This window comes from Silurus meridionalis, chromosome 13 (genome assembly GCF_014805685.1).
Source record: "Silurus meridionalis isolate SWU-2019-XX chromosome 13, ASM1480568v1, whole genome shotgun sequence".
NCBI lineage: Eukaryota > Metazoa > Chordata > Actinopteri > Siluriformes > Siluridae > Silurus > Silurus meridionalis.
In genome coordinates this window covers 2973889-3000693 of record NC_060896.1, presented here as the reverse complement: position 1 = coordinate 3000693, position 26805 = coordinate 2973889, and the positions used below count along the sequence as shown (strand labels likewise).

General features: G+C 40.1%; 1 protein-coding gene across 3 annotated transcripts in view; it reads left to right on the top strand.

Annotated features, from left to right (window-relative positions):
* Nucleotides 1-26805, top strand: part of kcnab1a (potassium voltage-gated channel subfamily A regulatory beta subunit 1a) — a 91671-nt gene that overhangs the window by 11224 nt on the left and 53642 nt on the right. Inside the window, exon 1 of one of the 3 annotated variants that reach the window (XM_046864074.1) lies at nucleotides 11679-12655. The exons of the other annotated variants lie outside the window; for them this stretch is intronic. Coding sequence (XP_046720030.1) covers nucleotides 12444-12655 — 212 coding nt within the window. The 5' untranslated portion in view covers nucleotides 11679-12443. Of the gene's footprint in view, nucleotides 1-11678; nucleotides 12656-26805 lie in introns of those variants that run through there. 3 annotated transcript variants of the gene reach the window in all.

Genomic DNA, 26805 nt, shown 5'->3' with positions numbered 1-26805 from the left:
TTTTTGAAGTGGAACTGCCAAATTCTTGCTTTGTCTAAGCATTTTTTATCGGTTATGTTGACTTTTTTTTATGTCGCCGAACCCTAATATCTGGAGCACAAGGGGGGAAAAATTTGCCATTTAACGTCGGTTATCTCGGTGCAGCCGCAGAAGAACTCGCGAAAGTGGTGGAAAAATCAAGCCTTACAGCTGCTACAGGTGTTGTATTGTATACTGGTGAATCTCTGCTGTTAGTTAGTGCACATATGCCTTTTGTTGTTAAATGTTATGCGATGAACGGGAGGCGAAAGCCGCGCTTGGTGGCGCGGAACGTGGGATGAGCAGCAAAAGCATAGAATGAACACCGGCAGGATCGGGGGGAATCCGCGGTGCGCTTTGTGAAGAAAAGAGCAGCCGTTGAGAGAGTGCCGGTGGGAAGTGCCGGTGGGAAGGATACGCATGAGCGATAACAACGACCGCCGTGAACCAACATATACCAACAATAACGGACAGTGAGAGTGTGGAAGTTTAAATAGGAGCTGGTGATGATGCTAAACGAGCACCATATGTGCGCGATTGAAGCCGGGAGCTTCAGAGAAAGCGGCGAGAAAGCACCTGACACGCGAAGGGGCGAAGGGGCGTGGCAGGTGGATTCCTGACAGATAAACATGTACTGTATGTATTTTTATAGCATGCCTTCATCAAACAAATCGCGGCAACGATGTTGTGTAAAAAAACCCTTCAAAAACACGTGCATGCCCATTCTCATTTATTAACGCACATCATGTACATAAAGAAATTTCAAGCACGTTAATATATTGCCGCCATTTTGATTTTCGTTTATCTCGATCATCGGTTATCTCGATGCTTTTTGGCGACCCCCTAGGACATCGTCATAACCGGGTTCCACTGTATATATATATATACATACAGTGAGGAAAATAAGTATTTGAACACCCTGCTATTTTGCAAGTTCTCCCACTTAGAAATCATGGAGGGGTCTGAACTGAAATTGTCATCGTAGGTGCATGTCCACTGTGAGAGACATAATCTAAAAAAAAAAATCCAGAAATCACAATGTATGATTTTTTTAACTATTTATTTGTATGATACAGCTGCAAATAAGTATTTGAACACCTGAGAAAGTCAATGTTAATATTTGGTACAGTAGCCTTTGTTTGCAATTACAGAGGTCAAACGTTTCCTGTAGTTTTTCATCAGGTTTGCACACACTGCAGGAGGGATTTTGGCCCACTCCTCCACACAGATCTTCTCTAGATCAGTCAGGTTTCTGGCCTGTCGCTGAGAAACACGGAGTTTGAGCTCCCTCCAAAGATTCTCTATTGGGTTTAGGTCTGGAGACTGGCTAGGCCACGCCAGAACCTTGATATGCTTCTTACAGAGCCACTCCTTGGTTATCCTGGCTGTGTGCTTGGTCATTGTCATGTTGGAAGACCCAGCCTCGACCCATCTTCAATGCTCTAACTGAGGGAAGGAGGTTGTTCCCCAAAATCTCGCAATACATGGCCCCGGTCATCCTCTCCTTAATACAGTGCAGTCGCCCTGTCCCATGTGCAGAAAAACACCCCCAAAGCATGATGCTACCACCCCATGCTTCACAGTAGGGATGGTGTTCTTGGGATGGTACTCATCATTCTTCTTCCTCCAAACACGTTTAGTGGAATTATGACCCAAAAGTTCTATTTTGGTCTCATCTGACCACATGACTTTCTCCCATGACTCCTCTGGATCATCCAAATGGTCATTGGCAAACTTAAGACGTGCCTGGACATGTGCTGGTTTAAGCAGGGGAACCTTCCGTGCCATGCATGATTTCAAACCATGACATCTTAGTGTATTACCAACAGTAACCTTGGAAGCGGTGGTCCCAGCTCTTTTCAGGTCATTGACCAGCTCCTCCCGTGTAGTTCTGGGCTGATTTCTCACCTTCCTTAGGATCATTGAGACCCCACGAGGTGAGATCTTGCATGGAGCCCCAGTCCGAGGAGATTGACAGTCATGTTTAGCTTCTTCCATTTTCTAATGATTGCTCCAACAGTGGACCTTTTTCACCAAGCTGCTTGGCAATTTCCCGTAGCCCTTTCCAGCCTTGTGGAGGTGTACAATTTTGTCTCTAGTGTCTTTGGACAGCTCTTTGGTCTTAGCCATGTTAGTAGTTGGATTCTTACTGATTGTATGGGGTGGACAGGTGTCTTTATGCAGCTAACGACCTCAAACAGATGCATCTAATTTAGGATAATAAATGTAGTGGAGGTGGACATTTTAAAGGCAGACTAACAGGTCTTTGAGGGTCAGAATTCTAGCTAATAGACAGGTGTTCAAATACTTATTTGCAGCTGTATCATACAAATAAATAGTTTAAAAACCATATATTGTCATTTCTGGATTTTTTTTTTTAGATTATGTCTCTCACAGTGGACATGCACCTACGATGACAATTTCAGACCCCTCCATGATTTCTAAGTGGGAGAACTTGCAAAATAGCAGGGTGTATATATATATATATATATATATATATATATATACTTATTGGATGAATATGAACCCTGACTGCACCCCAGGCCTCCTTACATCCCCTACATCAGTACCTGACTTTACTATGACCCTTGTGGCTGAATAATCACAAACGTCCACAAGCAATATGGCAATATATATATTTAAACTGGTAAAAAAGTTTCAAGACTCGCTCTTTGTTTACAAGAAAGTACTTTATTTATATACGATTCCACACAATCACCTTCAGAATAGTCTCTGTGCACAGCGTTACAGCGCCCCCTGCGTTCCTGACACTTCTGGGATGTGTTCTGAAAGTCTTCTTTTTCAAAATGTGCTGGGTTTCTGGTGTAACAAACAGTAACCTTTAACTTTACTAACACACTTGTAGCTGAGCGAGCACAAATCTCCACAAAATCTAGAGGAACATCTTCCCAGAAGAGTGGGGGTTATTATAACAGTAAAATGGTGACTCAGGTGAATTGAATTTGTGTTTTTGGAATGTTGTAAATGTAAAAGCCTCTGTTTGATTCGGTTCGTGTGTGAGTGTGTGAGAGAGAGAGTTTTTTCTGGATTTATTAACCCCTCGAGATGTAATCCTTGTCTCAGCACCAAAATGGCCACTAATGGTTCCACTTGCGTGACACAATTTTTTGCAAATCGCTCGTTCTAATCATTTATTCATCTCGGAAAGCTGCTGAATGTTTAATGAGAGATCGCCAGGTGTCTCCAGTTAATAGTTAATCAGACGTGAAATCAGAGAAGAGAAGACAAGCAAGCCGGGGTTCCTCAGGACCGTCCATCAGGCAATCTGAGACAAAACACTTGGGATGGAGGTGAGGGGTGAGGGGTGGATGTAGACGGGGAATTCAAACCACTACATTCTACATTAGAAATGGTGTTATGGAGTTTTAATGACAGATTGCACAGCCATCGGCCACAAAAGCTGGTGTACAGTACCAACACTTGGGACTTTCCTCATCCTACATCAATGCTATTCTCACTCCATAATGCGTTCTCTTGTGAATTAGCCATGTTAGATTAAGGATAATTTAGAATTCTCACCCAGGTGTGTTAATGACTCAAATTATATAAAAAAAAATTAATTGCACTCTACAATTTGCACAGATTCCCTGGTTTTTATTTACTGGTTTTTATTCACTGGCTAGCATAGCGCTATCGGATGTCTTGCATAGCGACTTTTGGTGCACTTGTTTTACTGATATTTTTATCTTATTATCATTTATTGGTATTTGTACTTGGATTTGTCTTGGTCTTGATCATTGATGTCCTCATTGAGGTCTCAGCTGAATGTATGCAAAAATGGGTTTTTGTTTGTCAGGATTATATTTTCTCACACAATGTCACATGAGCACTACACCTGATCCACATTTACTCGTGATTAGCACTTGTATTAGCATGAATTGTTTAAAATGGACTCTCACATTAGCACAGGCGAATATTGTTGTTTTCAGGGGAGATGGTAGCTCAGGTGGTTAAGGCATAAGACTCTGGTTCAGAAGGTCATAATTTCACATCCCAGCACTACCAAGCAGCCACTGCTGGGCCCTTGAGTAAGGCCCTGAACTCTCAACTGCTCAATTGTCTGCCAAATGCTGTTTCTGTTTTATTACGTCCTGTCAACTGATTGCTTGGTATTGGGGAGAGGGTAAGAGGTGAGGAAGCAAACATCCTGTTGATTGTATTGCATTGATGTGACTTATATGGATTTATATTTATGCACGTCTTTTTTTGACTCGTTCAAATGAAATAAAAATCGACAATCGATTTGTTGAATGTGATGAACAACATTGTGATGAACTTCATTGTGATGACTAACAAGTGCAATGAAGGATTCTCCTACAGCCAATAATCTTTGTATATATATCCTCACGCCACTGTTTTACTCATTGTATCTCGTTTTTTATGAATAGTTGCTCTTTGTCTCAAGGACTTCATGTATGAAGTGTTTTTCTTTTCATGGCTTTTTTGTCTTACATTTGCAATTAAAATAAATAACTACATTTGCATCCACCTTCACTTCAATTACGTCACAGTATTGTTGCGAAAAGTTTTTGACAAGACAAAATTCCTTTTATTGGCGCAAAGCATGAATAAGCCAACTAGCTGAAGTTAGTCTTGAACTTTTATTGTAGATCTTGACTACTTCTTACTTTCATTTGGACTTGATCTAGACTTGGTGACTTGGACTTGTTTTTGACTTCACAATGTCTATCATGCATATAAGAAGGCATACGTAAACATGATCCAGAAATGCCGCCGTCCTCTTTGGGTCAAAGCTCATTTAAATGTACTGAGGCAAAGTGAGAAACGGTTCTGTAGTCCGATCAATTTAAATTATTATTATTATTTTATAATTTAATTTAATATTTTATAATTTTACATCACGTCCTCCGGAATAAAGAGGAGAGGGACCATCTGGCTTGTTATCAGTACTCAGTTTAATAAGCTGCATTTCTGATGATAGGGGAGTTCATGACTGTGGAATGGGCAGCTTGCACATCTGGAAACGCTCAGTATACAGATAGCATTGTTTGTGTATTTGAGCAAGACAATGTTAACTGCAAACTGCATCACTCTGTAGTAGAAGAGTCTGGGTTCTGAACTGGCCTGGCTGCAGTCTAGAACTTTCACCATTTAAAAACATTTGGCGTATCGTGAAATGAAAAAATACAACAAAGGACACCTAGAACTGTTGAGCAGCTAGTATCCTGTATCAGCCACATATGGAAGAACATTCCTCCCCAAAACTTCAGCAACTGATCTCCTTAGTTCCCAAATGTATTCAGACAGAATGTGATGCTACACAGTGGTAAACATGGCCCTTTCCCAACATGTTCTGCCTCACTCTTTTCCCCAACAGTTCATCTAACAACCTACAATAGAGCTGATGAAGCGATGAAACTGGCACGAGCTGCTGATAATGACCTCAATCAGTGGTGAAAAGGCTGAGGTCAGGTCACCGAGGGCAGATTAATAATAGTTCTAGGTCGTCTGATTGCACAAAATGAGCTCAGGGCTTTTAGAATGTGCACCTGCTTAGTGTGATTGAGTGATGTTTTTAGGGGAAGATTTTACTGCACACACTCTTCCTTTTTCACATTGTGACATTATCGCATCTATGAATAGTCTTTATTTATCACACACACAAATAAAACTAAATCTAACGCTTTTTCCCCAAAAAATCCAGAAAATTACACATTTACCTAAGACTGAGATCTGATGGTATTACGAGGTGGATTGATTCAGGTAGAACACCACTAAAGGCTGAGGGGTGAAATGCACAGCCTGAGACTGTATTTCACCAGCAATGTTGTTCTGACTTTTTGAGTCTGTTCTTTATGAGGTTTAGGTGATGGAGCTCGTCCCTGGTAATGAGGTGTAGTACGATTTAACCTTCTAAGATCCATGTACATGATACTTATGTCTACTTGAATACATCTCTATCTAGATGACTGTGTGTCTGTGTGTGTGTGTGTGTGTGCAAGAGAGAGAGAAAGAGAGAGAGAGCGAAATTCAGTGACGTGTGTAATTGAGCCAAATCCTCACTGAATTCCCATCTGCCACTCAGTGGAGATCTTATCTGTTGTGTGTGTGTGAGTGTGTGTGTGTGTGTGTGTGTGTGTGTGTGTATGTGTATGTGTTTATGTGTATGTGTGTGTGTGTGTGTGTGTGTGTGTGTGTGTGTGTGTGTGTGTGTGTATGTGTGTGTATGTTAGTGTTTGTGTGTGTGTGTGTGTGTGTGGGGTGGGTGGGTGGGTGGGGGTTGTTGTTGGCTGTGGCCTTCAGTTTAAAGTGCAATTAATTATTCACTCATTGGTTTGACATTACCATTAAAACCAGCAGCATCTTTGTAACCCGTAGCAACCAGGAAACAGGAAGTCATCTTTCTCTCTCTCTCTCTCTCTCTCTCTCTCTCTCTCTCTCTTTGTCTCCTTCAGATCTCACATCTGTCATTTATTGAAAAAACAATCATATTTTGTAAATGCTGTGGAAAGAAAGAAAGAAAGAAAGAAAGAAAAGGAAAGAAATGCATTTTTCCTTTCCACAGTGATCACAAAAAAAACGTTTTTTGTGAATAAATAACAGAAGTGAGAAAAAAGGAAAGAAGGATAGATAGATAGATAGATAGATAGATAGATAGATAGATAGATAGATAGATAGATAGATAGATAGATAGATAGATAGATTTGTTTTGTCTATAACCTGCCCGTGTGTGTGTGTGTGTGTGTGTGTGTGTGTGTGTGTTTTAACCAGCAGGTGGTGGTGTAAAGTCAGTAACACTGTAAAAATTGGTTGAATAATAAATGAGAGGAGATGATGATTTGTTCAGGAGATCTGAAATCACGACATCTGAATTGTAAAGTTTAAGCGTCTTATCATGATCTAAACACTGAGATGATGTTTCTGTCTCTGTCTCTGTCTCTGTCCTCTGTCTCTGTGGGAATCAAACAGGCAGACTCATTAAAAATCTATGAAGGCGCTATATGACATGGTTGATAACGGAGTGAAACAGAGCGCAGGTGATCTTCATTATAATCGATTACACACACGTGTTTCACTCACACCGAGCCACGTGTAAAACCAACGCATCAGAGGTTAAAGGTCAGATCTCCATGAGAGGACTGGGCTTTACGGTGGGATTTACACTTTTAATAGACCACACACACACTGTAAAATAAGCCTGAAATAAAAATAATGAACACATCCATAGTATAATTTTTTTAATGATTTACAGAACAAATATTTTCTAGTTATTATATGAATACAAATTATATAATAATACAAATATAATAATGATAATAACAATAATAATGATGAGGATAACAATAATAATAGCAATACGAAAAATAGCAATACTACTACTACTAATGATAATAACAATAACAAAAATAATCGTAATAATAAAAATAATAATAATAGAGTACATAAAAAAAAAAAACAGAGTACAAGCAGGAATAAAAACCCTGAGCTTCAACCAATGTAATAAAAGTTTTGGTCAGTAAAGCTATTAAGTAAAATTAGAGAAAAAAATAGAGAAATTTGAGTGAAACGAGTGCGTTGCAGTGCTACAACTGAGCCTTTTCCTGTTTATGTGTGTACTTAGGATATTACCTCATTTATACACCGGTGCAGTTGAAGCTTGGTGATGCTGAACAAAATTTAATTAATAAAATTTACATTTATAGCATTCGGCAGACGCCTTTATCCAGAGTATGTTACAATGATCTCATTCAGACTGAGTAACTATGGGGTTAAGAGCCCTGCTCAGGGGCTCAGGAGTGGGAGATTAGTGTGGCTGGGATTTTACTTAGATTGGGCTTTTAAGTATGGACAGTGTCCCAAAGCAGCTTTACAGAGATAAAGAGGTTATAAAATATGAATGCACACGTTTAGTGCCTATAAGTTTTGGCCCTAATGAGTGAGCTAGTCGAGTTTGTGGCGTGGAAAAACTCCCTGAGATGGTATGAGGAAGAAACCTTGAGAGGAACCAGACTCAAAAGTGAACTCATCCTCATTTAATCCTTATCAATTTTCCAATCAGAATTTAATTCAGTGAGATACCTTTTCCATATTTGCCATATTTGTGTGTGTGTGTGTGTGTGTGTGTGTGTGTGTGTGTGTGTGTGTGTGTGTGTGTGTGTGCGTGCATTTGTGTTATGGGAAACAGAGTTCTCTGAAGCTAAACTATATAGAGTTTACATATTTAATCAGTAATTATGGTTTGTAAAAAAGTTAACATATTCATTTGCGACCAGAAACTTCCTGGCAGAGGTAGAAGTAGAGCAGTAACTCATTCCTGTAGTGTTTACAGTGTTATGAGTGTTATATTTTTTATGGACAACTGGAATAAATGTTTTGGCAGTGCCTTTGTGAACACTGAAAAACATACTGTGTCATGGTTGTGTAAGGAAAGCATAAATGAACCTTCTGGGGAATCAGAACCATGGACAGCACTTGATTTATAAAATTTGTGAAATTCTTGTCTTCACACATCCAATCTTTTTTATTAGGTCATTTGGGGGAAAGAGAGTGAGAGTGAGAATGAGAAAGAAGAAGAATGAGAGAGTGACAGAGAGAGAGAGAGAGAGAGAGAGAGAGAGAGAGAGAGAGAGAGAGAGAGAGAGATCAGATAGAAAGAAAGAGAGTGTAAGAAGGAAAGACAGAGTGAGAGAGAGAGAGAGAGAGAGAGAGAGAGAGAGAGAGAGAGAGAGAGAGACAGAGAGAGAGACAGTGTAAGAAGGAAATACAAAGAGTGATAAAGAGAGTGAGAGTCAAATTAAAAGTGAGAGAGTGTGAGAAAGAGAGAAAGAATGTGAGATAGATAGAGAATGAAAGAGCAAGAAACAGAGAACTAGTAAAAAGAAAGTTAGTGATAGAAATAGAGACAGAGAGTGATATAGAGAAATAGATTGAAAAATACAGAGTGAGTCAGATAGAAAGAAAGAGGGTGAGAGTCAGATAGAGAGAAGAGGTTGGAAAAGTGGAGGAGTGAGAGAGAGTTAGAAAGAGAGCAAATGAGAGAGAGATAGAGTAAGTGAGAGAATGAGAATGAGTAAGAATGATAAAGAGTGAGAGCAGTGAGTTCATGTTTAACACTGATTACACTAAAAAACTCTTCATGTATTCAACGCTCTGAACTCATGCCTGAACTTCCAGCCAATCACAATCCAGCATTCCCCTGGACACTGGAGTTTAATTATCAGTACACGATGGTTCAAAGTGTGACTATAATGTGGTTTCTGGTTCCCTCTGGAATGTAGCGGATGACAGATTGGAATGTATCGGGATATAAACAGGGGAGCTCGTAATGACTCTCGGGGGCAGCTGATAATTGCGGTAAATATTCTCACCTCTGGGAGGATCGATACTTCGGCGTGCAGCTGTAATGGAGAGAGAGTGTGTGTGAGTGTGTGTGTATTAAACAGTGGCAGTGATCAGAGATTGATCTGAGGCTCAGTGAGAGACCTGGAGATATTGCTGGGATTCGATCAACCTGAAACCACAGTACATCGATACACTCCATATACAGCTTCATTTCTGTTGTATCAGTTTATTTTCTCTGTACACGCCATCACACCAGGTGACGCACAGAAAGCGGTACAGTGGTTTATTTATTTATGCACACTACAGGGCTAAAAGTGTGTAGTGTAGAAGTATGTGCTTCTTTTTGAACATCCAATTTTAAATTGAGTTCTCATAGTTGTCCACTCTTCTGGGAAGATGTTCCACTACATTATGTGGAGATTTGTGAGCTTATAGTGTCTCCTAGTTCAATTGAAGGGAAATATCAGGAGCATGAGAAATATAATAACTGTCTAAAATGTAAAATACAAATCTGTACAGCAGAGCGAGGTGAAGCTTCAGTCAGACTTTTATGAAGGGAAAACAAAAAACAGATCATCTGATTGAACAGAAAAAAATACAGGAGTGAAAAGGAACTGAAGCTCAATTAGGTTCAAGTGAGTGTATGAATGGGGAAGAGGTGAAGGAAGCTTTAATATTGTGTGTGTGATATGGTGTGTGTGTGTATACTGTACAGCCTCACGCTCTGTTCAGGAAGCAAAGGTCAGCCCTGTAACCGTGGTTACATCTCAGTCCATCTTTGTATAAGAAGGAAAACACTCCTGAAACATGACCACATTTCTGAAACAGAGATTTCTCATTTATAGCATTAAATATAAAGACATCTGTTATATTTTACATACACCCCAACACACACACACACACACACACACACACACACACACACACACACACACGTACAGATCTAGAGAACAAAGGGACAGGATGAGATATATATCCAGCACTTTATACAATGTTTACCAATAAATACTATATATATAATATATATACATTTTCATATACAATTTTATATTCCATCTTTTATTCTAGCTAGATTTTTTTGTTTATTAAATCATTAAATTAAAATGATGCATATATATATATATATATATATATATATATATATATATATATATATATATATATATATATATACACTTTGAACACCTGACCATAAGATTGGTATGTGGTAATCTCCACTCTTCTGGGAAGATGTTCCTCTATATTTAGTGGAGATTTGTTCTCATTTAACTATGATTGTGTCAGGTACTGATGTAGGTAGGTGAGGTGAAGAGGCCTGGGGTGCAGCATTCCGATTCATTCCAAGGTCAGAATTTTAAAGCAGGAGATCTTCCACATCTTCCAACCCATGAAAAGCATATCTTCATGGAGCTTGCTTTGTGCACAGGAACATTGTCGTGCACATTCATAGACATCCTATACACTTGTGTGCCTCCAGATTTGTGGAAAGTTTTGGAAGAACCACATCTGGTGTCCCAATACTTTTGTCTGTAACTCTGAGAGGATCTGCTTTGATCTTGTTTTTTTTTTTAAGGGTCATTGTTTTTGCAACCAAGTTTTGACAGACTTTGGTTGAAGCAGGTGAAATATTTTTCTCAGTGTTCCCAGGTGATGAGTTCTGCTTCGGAGCTTTGTGTAAAACCGAGTGAGTTTTTTCTGTTGGCACAAATGAGGCTCCTGAACTCATCATTATGCAGTGAATTTACCAAGAGCATCGTTTAATTCCATAAAATAAGAAGTGGTGTGGCAGTGGATATCAGCTGTCTTTCTTTCTTTCTTTCTTTCTTTCTTTCTTTCTTTCTTTCTTTCTTTCTTTCTTTCATCCTCCTGGCATGTCAGTCTGCTGCTTTGTCTCATTAGAGACAAACAGTCTTCCAACTCTAATTATTTACAGGCCAGTTCTCTCTCTCTCTCTCTCTCTCTCTCTCTCTCTCTCTCTCTCTCTTCCCCTGAATCCCTCTCTCTGTCTTTTTTTGCAGTGCATCTGTATGCCAACAGAAAGCACAAGAATTTGTATTCGATGCTAAGCATTGTTGCGCTAAGCTGAGAACTAGGGGATCTGTTTTATACTCTGTGTGTGTGTGTGTGTGTGTGTGTGTGTGTGTGTGTGTGTGTGTGTGTGTGTGTGTGTAAGTGACACAATATATATAATGATGTGGATAATGATGTCATTTGGGATGTGCTAATCCCTCCTAGAGAAGGAAAGAGTATGGAAGAGAGAAGAAGCAGAGAGAATGAAATTAGTAGCTAGTAGGCAGAAAGAGAGAAGGACCGAGAGAAAGGAAGAGAACGAGTGAAAGAGTGAGAGCGAGAGAGAGAGAGAGAGAGAGAGAGAGAGAGAGAGAGAGAGTTCAGTATCGTATCACTCCCTTGGAGCTCTACAGCTGAGCTCACCGGAAGATTGTCTGGGAGGAGAGAAGGAGAGAAAAGAGAGGGGGAGAGAGCAAACGATAAATTTTGTTTGTGGCGGGGGAACGAGCGAATGAGTGGAAGAGAAAAGGCGCAGAGAGAGAGAGTGAGAGAAAGATAGAGAGAAAGAGAGATAGAGCGTGTGATGGATGTGTGTGTGTGTGTGTGTGTGTGTGTGTGAGAGAGAGAGAGAGAAAACGATGTGAGATATGCTGAACCTGACGAAATGCGCTGGACCGTCCTAACATTCCCTCGCTCCCTCCCTCCTTCCCTCCCTTCTTCCCTCCCTCCTCTTCCAGCCGGCTTCTTTGTCACTGACCCTGTTCAAGATGCTCTCAGTGTGTGTGTGTGCCATGTGAAAGTGTCTCCGCATCGCTTGCGCTCAGCCGAACGCATTCGCACTCGCATGTTCACACACACACTCTGGGAGAAAAAGAAGAAAAGGAAGAAAAAGAAGAGGAGGACTGATCAGGATTAAGGCAGGAACAACTTTACGCTGCTCTGCCATGGACTGAGCGGTGTGGACCCTGTCCTGAACGCTGTCCCGGACCCTGTCCTGAACGCTGTCCTAGACGCTCGCACCTCCACATCTTCCAGCTCCTCCACTCCTCCACATCTCTACAGCTTCATCATCCTCGTCCTCACCGGCCGTCATGCAGGTGTCTATTGCCTGCACTGAGCACAACCTGAAGGGTCGGAATGGAGAACACGGCAAGCAGAGTGCCACCAGCCCCAACGTGGTGAACGCAGCTCGTGCCAAGTTCCGCACGGTGGCCATCATCGCGCGCAGCTTCGGCTCCTTCACTCCGCGACACCACATCTCTCTGAAAGAGTCCACGGGAAAGCACACGGGAATGAAATACCGGTATGTGGGGCTGCGATCCTGCAACTTGCTCACTTGTCTCTCACTCTCTCCTTCTCCCTCCCTCTGTCGTTCCCACTCTCACTTCTTCTTTCTCTCTCTTTCTTCATCTTGCGCTCCTGAGTTCAGCACTTCAGCATGTTTCTGATTTCTCTCTCTCTCTCTCTCTCTCTCTCTCTCTCTCTCTCTCTCATTCTCTCATTCTCTCTCGCTTATTCTTCGCTTCTTCTGCATGTTTTAATGTAGGTTTCAGTACTTCAGCACTGTTTTAAATTTCTCTCTATCTATCTATCTATCTATCTATCTATCTATCTATCTATCTATCTATCTATCTATCTATCTATCTATCTATCTATCTGTCTGTCTGTCAATCTTACAGCATTTCTTTCTGATTTCAGCACATTTCTCTCGAATAAAGTCTCTGTTTCACTCTCTCGTTTTCTCCCTCTCTCTCTCTCTCTCTCTCTCTCTCTCTCTCTCTCTCTCTCTCTCTCTCACTGCTTTCTTTCTTTCTTTCTTTCTTTCTTTCTTTCTATCTATCTATCTCTATCTATCTATCTATCTATCTATCTATCTATCTATCTATCTATCTATCTATCTATCTATCTATCTATCTATCTATCTATCTATCTCTATCTATCTATCTATCATCTTTCTTTCTTTCTATCTATCTATCTTTCTTTCTTTCTATCTATCTATCATCTTTCTTTCTTTCTATCTATCTATCTATCTATCTATCTATCTATCTATCTATCTATCTATCTATCTATCTATCTATCTATCCTCTCTTTTCTCTCTCTCTTTCACTGTTTCTTGCTGCATTCCTTTTCTTCTTCTTCATGTTTTGCAAAAAGCCAAAATTGTTCCAGATTTACTACATAATTGATTAAACATCATGATAATAAATCCTGCATTTAAAAAAGGAACAGGACATGAATGTGTTATTACATCATAAAACCTAACAGCCAATCAGGTTCCAGTGTGAAATAAACAAACAGAAAAACCCTTCATTTGTATATACATGTGGATTTCTTGGCTGGTGAGCGGTCAGAAGTTTTAGGTAGTGACTGAGAATCTTTTGTAGTACTTAATCCATCCCTCTTTCTCTCTCTCTCTCTCTCTCTCTCTATCTATCTATCTATCTATCTATCTATCTATCTATCTATCTATCTATCTATCTATCTATCTATCTCTTTCTGTTTCTCTTTCTCACTACATCTCTCTGTTAGTTCTCAAAAGCTCCAGCATTCCTGTGTCTTCTTTATACTCGTTACTCATTCCTCACGCTGCCTTGTTTGGAATTAGTTTCTCTCTCTTTCTCTTTCTTTCTCTCTTTTTTTCCCACTTTTTCTCTCATGGTGGTCTGTGTTAGTGCGCTCTAAGAACTCTTGTATATACATGGATTTGGACAAGTCAGATTAGTGTGTGTACCAGGTACTGAAGAAGTGAGTGTGTGTGTGTGTGTGTGTGTGTGTGTGTGTGTCACTGCATTGTGCTCTGTATTCATGTCTGCTCCATCTATGTCTGCACTTCAGTGCTGTCAGTGAGTCTGGGAAGGTGATGATGGAAACTGAATCAGCATTCCTGAGACCTCGTAACTGTTCTGGGATGATCCCTGATGCAATGTTCTCTGGTCAGGTGCCACAGACCGATAAGATCATGTGTTGAGTAAATCCTGTAATTATTAGATCAACCGTGGAATTTCCATTGTCCATATACACTATGTGTACAAAAGTGTGTGGACACGTGAGAAGATTTTTCAAACATTCCACATTTAGTCTCCATTAGCTGATATAATATCCTCCATTCTTCCGGGAAGATGTTCCACTAGATTTTACAGTGTGTTTGAGAAGATACAGTCAGCATTCTAGTTTATCCCAGAGGTGTTCCTTAGGGTTGGGGTCAGAGCTTTATAGCAGGAGATCTTCCACTGCAACCCTTGTAACAGTTTGTGGGTAAAAGCACATCTGGCTGTATTTTGTGCCACTGAATGTACGTGTGTGTGTGTGTGTGTGTGTGTGTGTGTGTGTCACTGCATTGTGCTCTGTATTCATGTCTGCTCCATCTATGTCTGCACTTCAGTGCTGTCAGTGAGTCTGGGAAGGTGATGATGGAAACTGAATCAGCATTCCTGAGACCTCGTAACTGTTCTGGGATGATCCCTGATGCAATGTTCTCTGGTCAGGTGCCACAGACCGATAAGATCATGTGTTGAGTAAATCCTGTAATTATTAGATCAACCGTGGAATTTCCATTGTCCATATACACTATGTGTACAAAAGTGTGTGGACACGTGAGAAGATTTTTCAAACATTCCACATTTAGTCTCCATTAGCTGATATAATATCCTCCATTCTTCCGGGAAGATGTTCCACTAGATTTTACAGTGTGTTTGAGAAGATACAGTCAGCATTCTAGTTTATCCCAGAGGTGTTCCTTAGGGTTGGGGTCAGAGCTTTATAGCAGGAGATCTTCCACTGCAACCCTTGTAACAGTTTGTGGGTAAAAGCACATCTGGCTGTATTTTGTGCCACTGAATGTACGTGTGTGTGTGTGTGTGTGTGTGTGTGTGTGTGTGTGTGTGTGTGATATGATGGACGTGTTTTAAGCGTTGAAAGCGTTATTTCTGGATACTCGACCCCTGTTTCTCCTGTTCACCCCCTGCCGCTGAGACGCTTAATGCACTTTTAATGCCACACTGACAAATCTGACAACGCAACAATAACTCACACACACACACACACACACACACACACACACACACACACACACACACACAGAAAACACACACACACACACACACTCACAGAGAAAGAAAGAAAGAAAGAAAGAAAGAAAGAAAGAAAGAAAGAAAGAAAGAAAGAAAGAAAAAGACAGAAATACAGAGAAACAGAAGGAGAGAGTGGGAGAGAGGCGACTCAATACAAAATATTAAAGGTTAATTTGTGTTAAATGGATTTTGATAATAATAATAATAATTATTATTATTTTAATTTGTAGCTTAACATTAAGATATTCCCTTCACTTGAACGAGTCATCCATGAAGATATGCTTTGCATGAGTTGGAAGTTCTTGAGCAGCCTGAGATAGAGCTCAAATTGAACCTTTCAGATGACTTGTAACACAAAATATAGTGAACTTCTTCCTAACTATAGTGAACTTCTGACTAAATCTGGAATGAGATGTCCAAAATCTTATGTTCAGATGTTCACAAACCTTATCCATATGGTGTAATTTCTCCTCTCTGTTTAGTAATCAGCACCATGTTGGAGGAAACGATGCAACTTGGCCTGAGTTTTGTCTCTGACCTTTCAACGGCTTTGGATTTGAGCCGAGCATCCACTTGCTCCTTCCAGGTCGGCTGAAAGGTCATCCATGACAAATACGAGACGGGCTGGAAGGCTCCCTAGCTGGAAAAAATGAAGGCGTTATAAAGGATTACTTCTTTAGAGTTAATTATGATAAAAGTCACAGATAAAGAATTATTGGCACCCCGAATGAAACCCTGACTGAAATCCTGATGGAAATCCTTAATGAAAACCCTAAATATAAACCCTGACTGAAACCCCAGACTGAAAACCCTGAATAAAAACCTTGAATAAAAACCCTTAATTAAACCCTGACTGAAACCTGACTGAAACCCTGATTGAAACCTGAAAGAAATCCTGACTGAAACCCTAAAAGAAATCCTGACTGAAACCCGAAAGAAATCCTGACTGAAACCCTAAAAGAACTCTTGACTGAAACCCTGAAAGAAATCCTGACTGAAACCCTAAAAGAAATCCTGACTGAAACCCTAAAAGAAATCCTGACTGAAACCCTGATTAAAAAAACCTAAAAGTAAACCCTGACTGAAACTGAAAGAAACACTGATTGAAAACCCTGAATGAATACACTGACTGAGAACATTGAATAAAAACTCTGAATAAAAACCCTGACAGAAACCCTAAAAGAAGCCATGATGGAAACCCATAACAGAAACCAGGAAAGAAACCATGACTGAAAACCTGAAAGAGACTCTGACTGAAACCCTGGGTTTTCTGTCTTGTGATTGGTTCTTTGGTTTATTTGTTATCCTAGTCACAGCTAAGTCCACTCCCGTGTCCAACTCATGTGTATATATATACCTGGGTTTGTATTTAGATTGTATGAAGTATTGTGTTCTGCTATTTGCCATATAAAGAGCCTCATTTATCAATTCAATTAACTAGTCATACTTTTGTTCCTCGCTTTTGTCTATGTCTTCGCCTAGTTCACATTGTTTTCTAATCGCCACACCTGAAAATGCATCCATCAGCATTTTTTTTCTGCTTCTGGATAATAATATTAATAACTAGTTCCTTCACATGTACTTGCATCCACTGCCTTTGACTCTAAAAACTATGACGTGTCCCTCTTTGACAAATACAGAAATGTGGGACGAATGCTATTGTATAAGAGGAATAGAACACTCCATGTCACTCCTGCTATTAAAAGAAAATAATCAACTTCAGGGTGGTAGAAGTAAAATGCAGTCATATTGCAGGTTTTATTACACAGGGCTGAACTGAGGTTTTATGAGACAGTAGGATATTAAAAGCAAATCAGCCTGAAAATAAAAGGAAAGGAAAAAACTTGCATGTCCTCTGGCTCTGAAGAGCATCGGAGGGACTGGCTGTTACCATTAAACCACTTTCCCCCGTAAGCAAATCCAGCAGTATTATGCACTTTAAATTCACCTCACAGCCTCCTCTCGGTCCTGCATCCTGAGGATTTTCTTAAGAAGAAAGACAGTGAAGAGTTAAAAATGCCTCAGAACTAACAATTACTTCATCTCATTACCCAAACATACACTAGATCACGGCACCTCTTTACCCAAACACACACTACATCACTACACCATGTTATTCAATTACACACTAGATCACTTCACCTCTTTACACAAACACACTAGATCACTTCACCTTTTTACCAAAACACACACTAGATCACGGCACCTCTTTACCCAAACACACACTACATCACTACACCTTGTTATTCATTTACACACTAGATCACTTCAACTCTTTACACAACACACACTACATCACTACACCTTGTTACTCAATTGCACACTAGATCACTTCAACTCTTTACACAAACACACACTAGATCACGGCACCTCTTTACCCAAACACACTACATCACTACACCTTGTTACTCAATTGCACACTAGATCACTCCACCTCTTTACCCAAACACACTAGATCACTCCACCTCTTTACCCAAACACACACTAAATCACTCCGCCTCTCTACCCAAACACACACTAGATCACGGCAACTCTTTACCCAAACACACACTACATCACTACACCATGTTATTCAATTACACACTAGATCACTTCACCTCTTTAAACAAACACACTAGATCACTTCACCTTTTACCTAAACACACACTAGATCACGGCACCTCTTTACCCAAACACACACTACATCACTACACCTTGTTACTCAATTGCACACTAGATCACTCCACCTCTTTACCCAAACACTCACTAGATCACTCCGCCTTACCCAAACACACACTAGATCACGGCAACTCTTTACCCAAACACACACTACATCACTACATCATGTTATTCAATTACACACTAGATCACTTCACCTCTTTACCCAAACACACACTAGATCACTCCACCGTTTTCCCCCAAACACACACTAGATAACTCCACCTCTTTACCCAAACACACACTACATCACTAGTACACCTTGTTACTCAATTGCACACTAGATCACTCACCCTCTTTACCCAAACACACACTAGATCACTCCACCTCTCTACCCAAACACACACTAGATAACTCCACCTCTTTACCCAAACACACAGTAGATTGCTTTACAAAGACAGCAGGGAAAGGAGAAGTGTAGGAGAGTGGAGGTTAGAGTTGGTACATTAAATGTTGGTACTATGACAGGGGAGTAAGGCCAGAAACATTAGAGGGGGCTTTAATCTGTTAAATCTGTTAATCTGTTCCAGCTCTTTACACAAAAACACACTAGATCACTCCACCTCTTTACACAACCTCAAGATTACTTAAAGTTTATTTTATCCAAATACACAACAGATCGCTCCAGTTCTTTACACACGTTAGATCACGTTAGCTTTTACACAAAGACACATTAGATCACTTAAGCTTTTTTGCACATGTACCCTAGATCACGCCACCTTGTTACACAAACGCACACCAGATCACTCTAATTCTTTACCCAAACACAAACTAGATCACCTCATTTCGTTACTCAAATACACACTAAATCACTCCAACTCTTTTTCCAAACACACTAGATACTCCACATTGTTACCCAAACACAAAACAGATCACTCTTTTTTTTCCTCAAGCACACACTAGATCACTCCATCCTGTTGCCCAAACATAACTCTTTACAATATCACATAATACTCTAATGTTAGAATGTATAATTATAATCATAATGTGCGCATCTAGGGAGCTGGCTAGGTTAGAAAGTTACACGCTAGCCAGGACTGGTCAACGCAATATTGTGGTTTCTTTTATAACAGCACATCAAGAGTTGTATCTAGCACTTACTGTGGAAAAAGAAAGGTTAAATGTGAGAGCAGCATTATAGAGAATCCACTCAGTGGACCAACCTCAGAAGTTTAGCACATCTTTCCCAGTAATGTTTCAACATCTGTTCACTCATAAGAGTTACCCTCGTTCTGTATTTAGACTTTTGCGTACAAGTTCATAGATTTTCTGCTCTGGCTTGCTCTTACCCATAACCCCTTCCTAATCATGGACCACTGCATTTCCATTGAAAAGTGTCTGTGTGAGAGGGATTACCTGAACATTAGAGTGGATGAATGGAAATGGTCATGCAACCCAGATGACTTTGCTGGTGCAGCTGTCAGGGTGAGATTTCAGTGCTGGTGTTGAATAAGAATGTTCTAAAAGAATAATGATGAATAGAGTCCAGAGTAATGCAAATGAAAGCGTGGGTCTGAGACGCCCTTTGATTCCTCATAAACAGCACCAGGTGTTCAGCTGTTATTATTATATACTGTGTAACTTATAGTGCTTTGCATAAGTATTCACCCCTTTAGACATTTCCATAGGGGTTTACACTGGAACTGAAATAGAATTGACTGGGCTTTGAGTCACAAATCGTTACAAACCAGGGCATAATATTGAAGTGATACTGAGAGAAATCAGTATAGGTTGCATATCTATATACTAATGCAAATTGTATTTAAAACTAGTTGCCATTAGCAGTCACTTCATTTGACATGTTGCTGAGAAAACCAAGAATTTGCATTAGAACTGAACCAAACAGCATCATGAAGAGTGAGAAGTGATTATAAGTCCAGGATAAAGGTCTGGAAAAGTGTCAGGCTAGTTAATCGGGTAACATTTTTTTTTTTTAATGTTAAATACAGTATTAAAAATGGAACGTATACAATGCCAGGGTACTTCAATGAATTTCAGTTTGAAGCAGGTATATTTTTTTTATAAATTACACAGTGACTGGAAAGCTGCTAATTTAATTTCTGTAAAATTGTAATAACCAAAAATAAATAAATAGTAGATTTTTTTTGATATACTAATATATTAAATATATGATATATTCACAAACTCAGGTGTGCACAATGCTATAGAATGCCTGTTATCTAGCATTACAATTTCCCTATAAACTAAGAGGCTCGAACATTGTTCCATCATGTTGATGCCCATTAGTGGGCGGTCTTCATGAACCACCCATAAAGACATTGCGTGTGAAGTAGGGTGGACGGATTCATGTTCGCATGAAGTATGTAACACCTTGACAAGCTCTCAGATTGGTAAGAAATTTGTAGCAGTTCTACAGTATATATCGGGATATGTATTGTATCTTCGTGAATCGTAATATGATCTTTTCAGCACCCTTTCAGAATGCATTTAATTTTGGAGGAAACTGAACCTCTGTTGTGATGTGTTGGATTTTAAGTGGAAAAGCAAACAACATTTCGACGCCACTTTGGGGAGAATCGAGGTATATCGAGGTGTTGGCGTAATGAGAGGTGGCAGCTGTGAGCTCGCGATTAAAACTTGAAGGCGGTGCAGGTGAGGCTTTTTACATTGACAGCACTGCGGTGTGTAGCACTCAGATCACATGAGAGTCCACAGCGATAGAGTCGATTATACAGTAGGCTCTCTAACGTGGCTGTACAGTACGCTGGAAATAGCATATCGCAATTACCAGCGTGTGAGAAAGGTTTGCCTCCACTCGTCAGCATAGGTAATGTGGAGACGACGTCTGGGACGGGTGGGTGAATATAAAACCGTCTTCTTGAGCTTATAAGCTTGTATTCTTTCTACAGTCTCAGATTATACTAGTGTTCCACTGTGGCACGTGGCGCTATTAAAATTTCATGGCAATTTCCATGATACAGAAAAGAAACTGCAAAGTTTCAACAACACAGAGGCTGACAGAACATAAAGAGAAATCATAAAATGCAAGAAAGAGGAAAAGGAAGAATTTATTTGCTAGTTTTTGGTGCCTTATTTAGTAATAATGCAGCTGTTGGTGTTGACTCCTTGTGCCATTTTTAAATCTATTTATATTGTACCACCTATTTCTAGAATATTCATCTTCCAATATTTTGTTCCTATAGTGTATTTTAATGCAGTTCTGGTGATGCAGCAGGTTCAACAAACTTGATATATTTTTATAACTTTATTTTTTTCTGATTTGCATATTAAAACAAACCCCTGGACATCTGAAGTGTCAAATGGTTAAAGGTTGGCATCCATTAATATGACCAGAAGCTCTGAGGAGGAACGTAATTAAAAAAGCAGGTCAGATAATCTCTCATTTGCATTTTCCAGGCGTCTGAGATTTCATTTATTCAAACGACACTATTCTGATAAAGTTTTTGCACTACATCTTTGTGCATCTCTAATTTCAGTCACTTATGCTCAATTCTAAATACAGAAATGAAAAAGCATTATAATTAAAGCTCCATCCTGACAGCAGGAAATAACACGTGTGCTGGGTTTTGAATTACGTACAAAAAAAAAGACCTGCATTCAGATCTGACATTTTTGTTTTTATCTTGTTTGGTTCATTATTCTGCCCATGGTTTTTTCCTGAGACCTTTCTTCAAAATTCAATGACTTTTGCTCATCCTTAAATGTCATGTTTGACTCCCCCAGGCAGTAGAAATATAAAACAAGGGCAAAAACTGAGCCATAAAATACACAATGATTCTATTTATTCCGAAATCCGAGCGCTGATTTGATACTATGCACATACATTTAATGGACAAAAGTATTTGTATGTCTGACTCTGGGGTGCACTTACAGTATAATGTATATTCAGCACATTACACTCAAACCTTTCCAGACCAATCCTTCATCCACACTGAGTGAAGAAATGCTGAAATCTGATTGGTTGGAAAAGTGTGACAGGTCAAGGATTGACAAAAGATGATTTTTCTATCAAGGAAACGTGGTTATAAGACAATTGTATACCTCACAGCTTCTGTGCACAAAGCAGCTAAATGAAGATATGCTTTACATGGTTTAGAGTGAAAAATGTTGGTGCCCTGGTGGTCTAGTGGTTAGGATGCAGCGCTCTCACCACTGCGGCCCGGGTTCGATCCCCGGTCAGGGAACCAACCCCAGCCATTAGGGTTGCACAAGCCTTAGTGCCGGTCCCAAGCCTGGAAAAATGGGGAGGGTTTCGTTAGGAAGGGCATCCAGCGTAAAAACATGTGCCAAATCGAACATGCGGATGATCCACTGTGGCGACCCCTAATGGGAGAAGCTGAAAGAAAGTTTAGAGTGAAAGATCTTGAGTGGCCTGCTATAGAGCTCTAATCTTTGATAGGCTGATATCGCTTCAGTACATTTCCACTGATTGAAGAGTCAATGTCAAAGTTCACTATACAAAACAAAATATCTTTTTTCTAAAGAGAAAATGTGGATATTGAACTTTTTTTTCCAGCTTAATTTTTATATATATCCTTGTATGCTTCATTCTACATAAATGATTCAGAGAATTGAGAGTTCAGTTTAGGGATTTGATAAGATGAGGTTGGGTTAGGGAACTGGTCCAGTAGTTAAAACCCTGGGTTGCTGATCACAAGGTCAAGGGGTTCAAGGCCCCAGCACCACCAAGCTGCCACTGTTGGGCCCTTGAGCACCTAACCCTATCTGTTCCAGAAGCACCATACCATGGCTGACCCTGTGCTCTGACTCCAGCTTCCTGACAAGCTGGGATATGTGAAAAGCAGAAGTGATATCCCAGTGTTTAAGGCTCTGGTTTACTCATCAAAATGGTGGGTGTTCAAGTCCTGGTATGTCCTTAGCTGTCACATTTGGGCCCTCAAGCAAGGCCCTCAACACCCTGTGCTGTATTTTGGTACTGTACAATGGTTGATCCTGAGCTGTGGGATATGTGAAGAAAGAATTTCCCTTTTCTGTAATGTACATGTGACAAAGCACATGTGAGGAAGGTTAGTAGTAATGAATGATTGAATGAATTAGCTGTGATGTGTGTGAAAAGAAAGTGAGAAGGTTGGGTTTGGTCTGTTATCTCGCGTGTCCTATACACAGAATGCATTTAACACACATTGCTTTCCAAAGAAACAATTCGATTCGTGTGCTTCCTGTTTCCTCAGCTAAAGAAAGAAAGACTTTTGTATTGTATTTTCACAGCCATGTCATGTGTGCAGCAATTAAACCATTTTTGGCATGAAAAAGCAGAAAAAAATCACTTTCTCCCATTCAGGTGCCCTCTGGGTAATTCCCATGCATAGAGGAGTCGTGTTTCATTAACTGGAGATGGACACAGGAGAGAAGGTAATCTGAAACAGAGACGGAGATGTAAATGAATGTTTCTCCCCCCCCCAAAAAAAAGCCTGATGAAAGCACAGATCTTGATTTGTAAAACGAATCTCATACAAATAGGCATTCCGCTGTTACAGTATTTATATGGTGACCGATGTAGACTGATACAGGGTTTTTGAGAGATGTGATGCGAATTAATTCAGATGAAATCATACTTTGATTTATTTGGGATCACATTTATGTTACCAGTTTAGCAACCGAAAACAAATACATCAAAATAGATTTGTATACATTTTGGCATCTATATTATTCTTGCTGTATCTAGCAGCAAATTATTATTTGCTGGTAGGTCTCTTTAGATTTTTGTTAAATCGACAAAAATAGCTATTGTCAACATTTTTATGAACAAATAAGCAGACAGAATTAATGTAGATGTGAGAATTTGTCAGTGGCAGCTTGGTGATACTGGGGCCCTTGAACCTAAGAGTGGCAGCTTGGCAATACTGATGCCCTTTAGTCAATGAGTCTCAGCTTAGTGATACTGTGGCTCTTGAGCCCAAGAGTGCCAGCTAGGTGATACTAATGCCTTTGAGCAAAGTGGTGGCAGCTTGGCAATACTGATGCCCTTTAGCCAAGGAGTCTCATCTTAGTAATACTGTGGCTCTTGAGCCCAAGAGTGCCAGCTAGGTGATACTAATGCCTTTGAGCAAAGTGGTGGCAGCTTGGCAATACTGATGCCCTTCAGCCAAGGAGACTTAGCCTGGCAATACTGGGGCCTTCGAGCCCAAGAAAAGCAGCTCGGCAATATCGATGCTTTTCAGTTCTAAAGTGGCAGCTAGGTGATACTGGTATCATTGAGCCCAAGAGTAGCAGCTTGGCAATACTGGGGGCCCTTGAGCCTAAAAATAGCAACGTGGCAATATTGGGGGTCCTTGAACCTGAATGCCAGCTTGGCGATTCTGGGGTCCTTGAGCCCAAGAGTGGCAGCTAGGTGATACTGGTACCCTTACATGTAAAGTAAGTAAAAAAACACCTTGACCTTTATTTTTGCATTTTGAGACAATGCTAGTTCATGAATGCTAATTGTCAAATGTTGATTTATTTTAGATATTAGCCTCCGCATCGTATAGAATTTGTTACTGGACATGTGCTAAAACTACACTCTGAAATCTGGACACACTGCATAATTCGTGGCTTGATTTTTTTTTAAAAGTATTTTTCGATTATGTCTTCTAATTTAGTATCCGATTGGCACATATCTCCCATATGAATTGGCTGCAACAATAAATCCGACATCTTTCTCCTCTGTAACAGATGCTACAGGTTGTGAAGTGATTTTCACAGGTTTTGTGAAGTGACCATCCGATTACACAGACCTGAAAATGCAGAGGTGATTGGACGCCTTTTGTGATTAGAACTTTTGTGTTTACAATTTGAAGAAGAACCACATATAAGTCAGTTGTCCTAATAATTTTGGCCGAATAGTGTACCTGAGCGGAACCTGTTAAAACTGTAAGGAACACGTTGTAGGTTTGAATTGATTCACTCTCTCTCTATTTCTCTCACACACACACACACACACACACACACACACACACACACTTATTTACACTCCACATGCACCTGCTCCAAACACGAGTCCAATGCTGAACCAGGTCATTTTCCACACACGCTTCCTCATTCTGGCGTCTTTATTTCAGGTTGCCATGATGATAGGTAATGCATCAAAGCCAGTTTCTTGTCCAGAAGAAGCATAGGCGTAAGTGGAACCGTTCTCCATACACTGTCACTTTCATTCTCTATGAACCAGAATCACGTAACAGATACACGAATGTAAACCAAAACATAAAAAAAAAAAAGTCAAGCAAAACAATCGAAGTGAAGTGAATAAAATCGTGATAAAAAAGTGATTGTTTTGCTTGACGCCAGAACGAGGAAGCGTGTGTGGAAAATGACCTGGTTCAGCGTTGGACTCGTGTGGAGCAGGTGCATGTGGGGTGTAAATAAGTGTGTGTGTGTGTGTGTGTGTGTGTGTGTGTGTGTGTGTGTGTGTGTGTGTGTGTGTGTGTGAGAAATAGAGAGAGAGTGAATCAATTCAAACCTACAACGTGTTCCTTACAGTTTTATTAGGTTCCGCTCAGGTACACTATTCGGCCAAAAGTATTAGGACAACTGACTTATATGTGGTTCTTCTTCAAATTGTAAACACAAAAGTTCTAATCACAAAAGGCGTCCAATCAACTCTGCATTTTCAGGTCTGTGTAATCGGATGGTCAGAGAGCGCACTAATCAGAGCTCGCAAACCGCATCTGTAGCAAACTGCACAAACTTAAATATGTTCATGTGGATTTAATCGCTGTTTTTTATTCCATAATGACTGAAGAAACCGAGTCTGATTAAAAGGCTCCGCTAATTCCACATTGTGGAGTGTTTTCAGTGTTGATAAATATCTCAACTGTTATGATTTATCTAAACTTAAAAAGTACGTGTTAGTCATTGTGCTTTGACGGCTCCGTGCTTTAAAAATGGCGCCCCCGGAAATGCTTCAGAACCAGACATGCGCAGTATCGCAACGTGTTTGTTGTTGTTTAAATCCTTTAAATAGTCTCTAGCATACACACAATACACTCACTACGAGGGCGTACATCAGTGTGCTGCAGTGTGGCGAAGCCAAGGCTAAATCTATTAGTAGTTTTGAAGAACACCTACATGGTGTAGATCGATGTAGCGAAGCCTAATCGTGGGCGTATGAATCAAGCAGGAAAAGGAAACGCCTAATCACGTGGAGGTCCTTGTGTCGTTTCTATAGTAACAGCTCATTCATACGTGCAGATACGCCTTACATATGCTTTACTGTGGGAGCTGCTTTACTGGACGATGATGGAAGGCGTCTTCAGCGCGACAGAAGTTTGTGTGTCCATGATTGCTGTGTAACATGTCAGACTTAACCATCAGTAACACCATTGGAAACTGAGAAGACAGGGTGTGTTGAGCAAGCGTGAGGTCATTGTGAGGGTCATGTGAACACGATTTTTCACAAGTATACTGTCTGTTAGCTCTATTTGTACACTTGTGAAACAAAACTTGGACAGTTTCCTTTTCTTAAGTCACCCAGGTGTACCCTACTGAACACCTTTAAGATGAATGCTGACTGTACCTCAGACCTCCTCATTTCAACTACATCAGTACTTTTACTAACACCCCTGTGACTGAAGGAGCACAAATCTTCACAAAACATAGTGGAACATCTTCCCAGAAGAGTGGAGGTTATTATAACAGCATATGGAGACTAAATGTGGAATGGGATGTTAAAAATGAAACACATACTAATCTTATGGTCGGG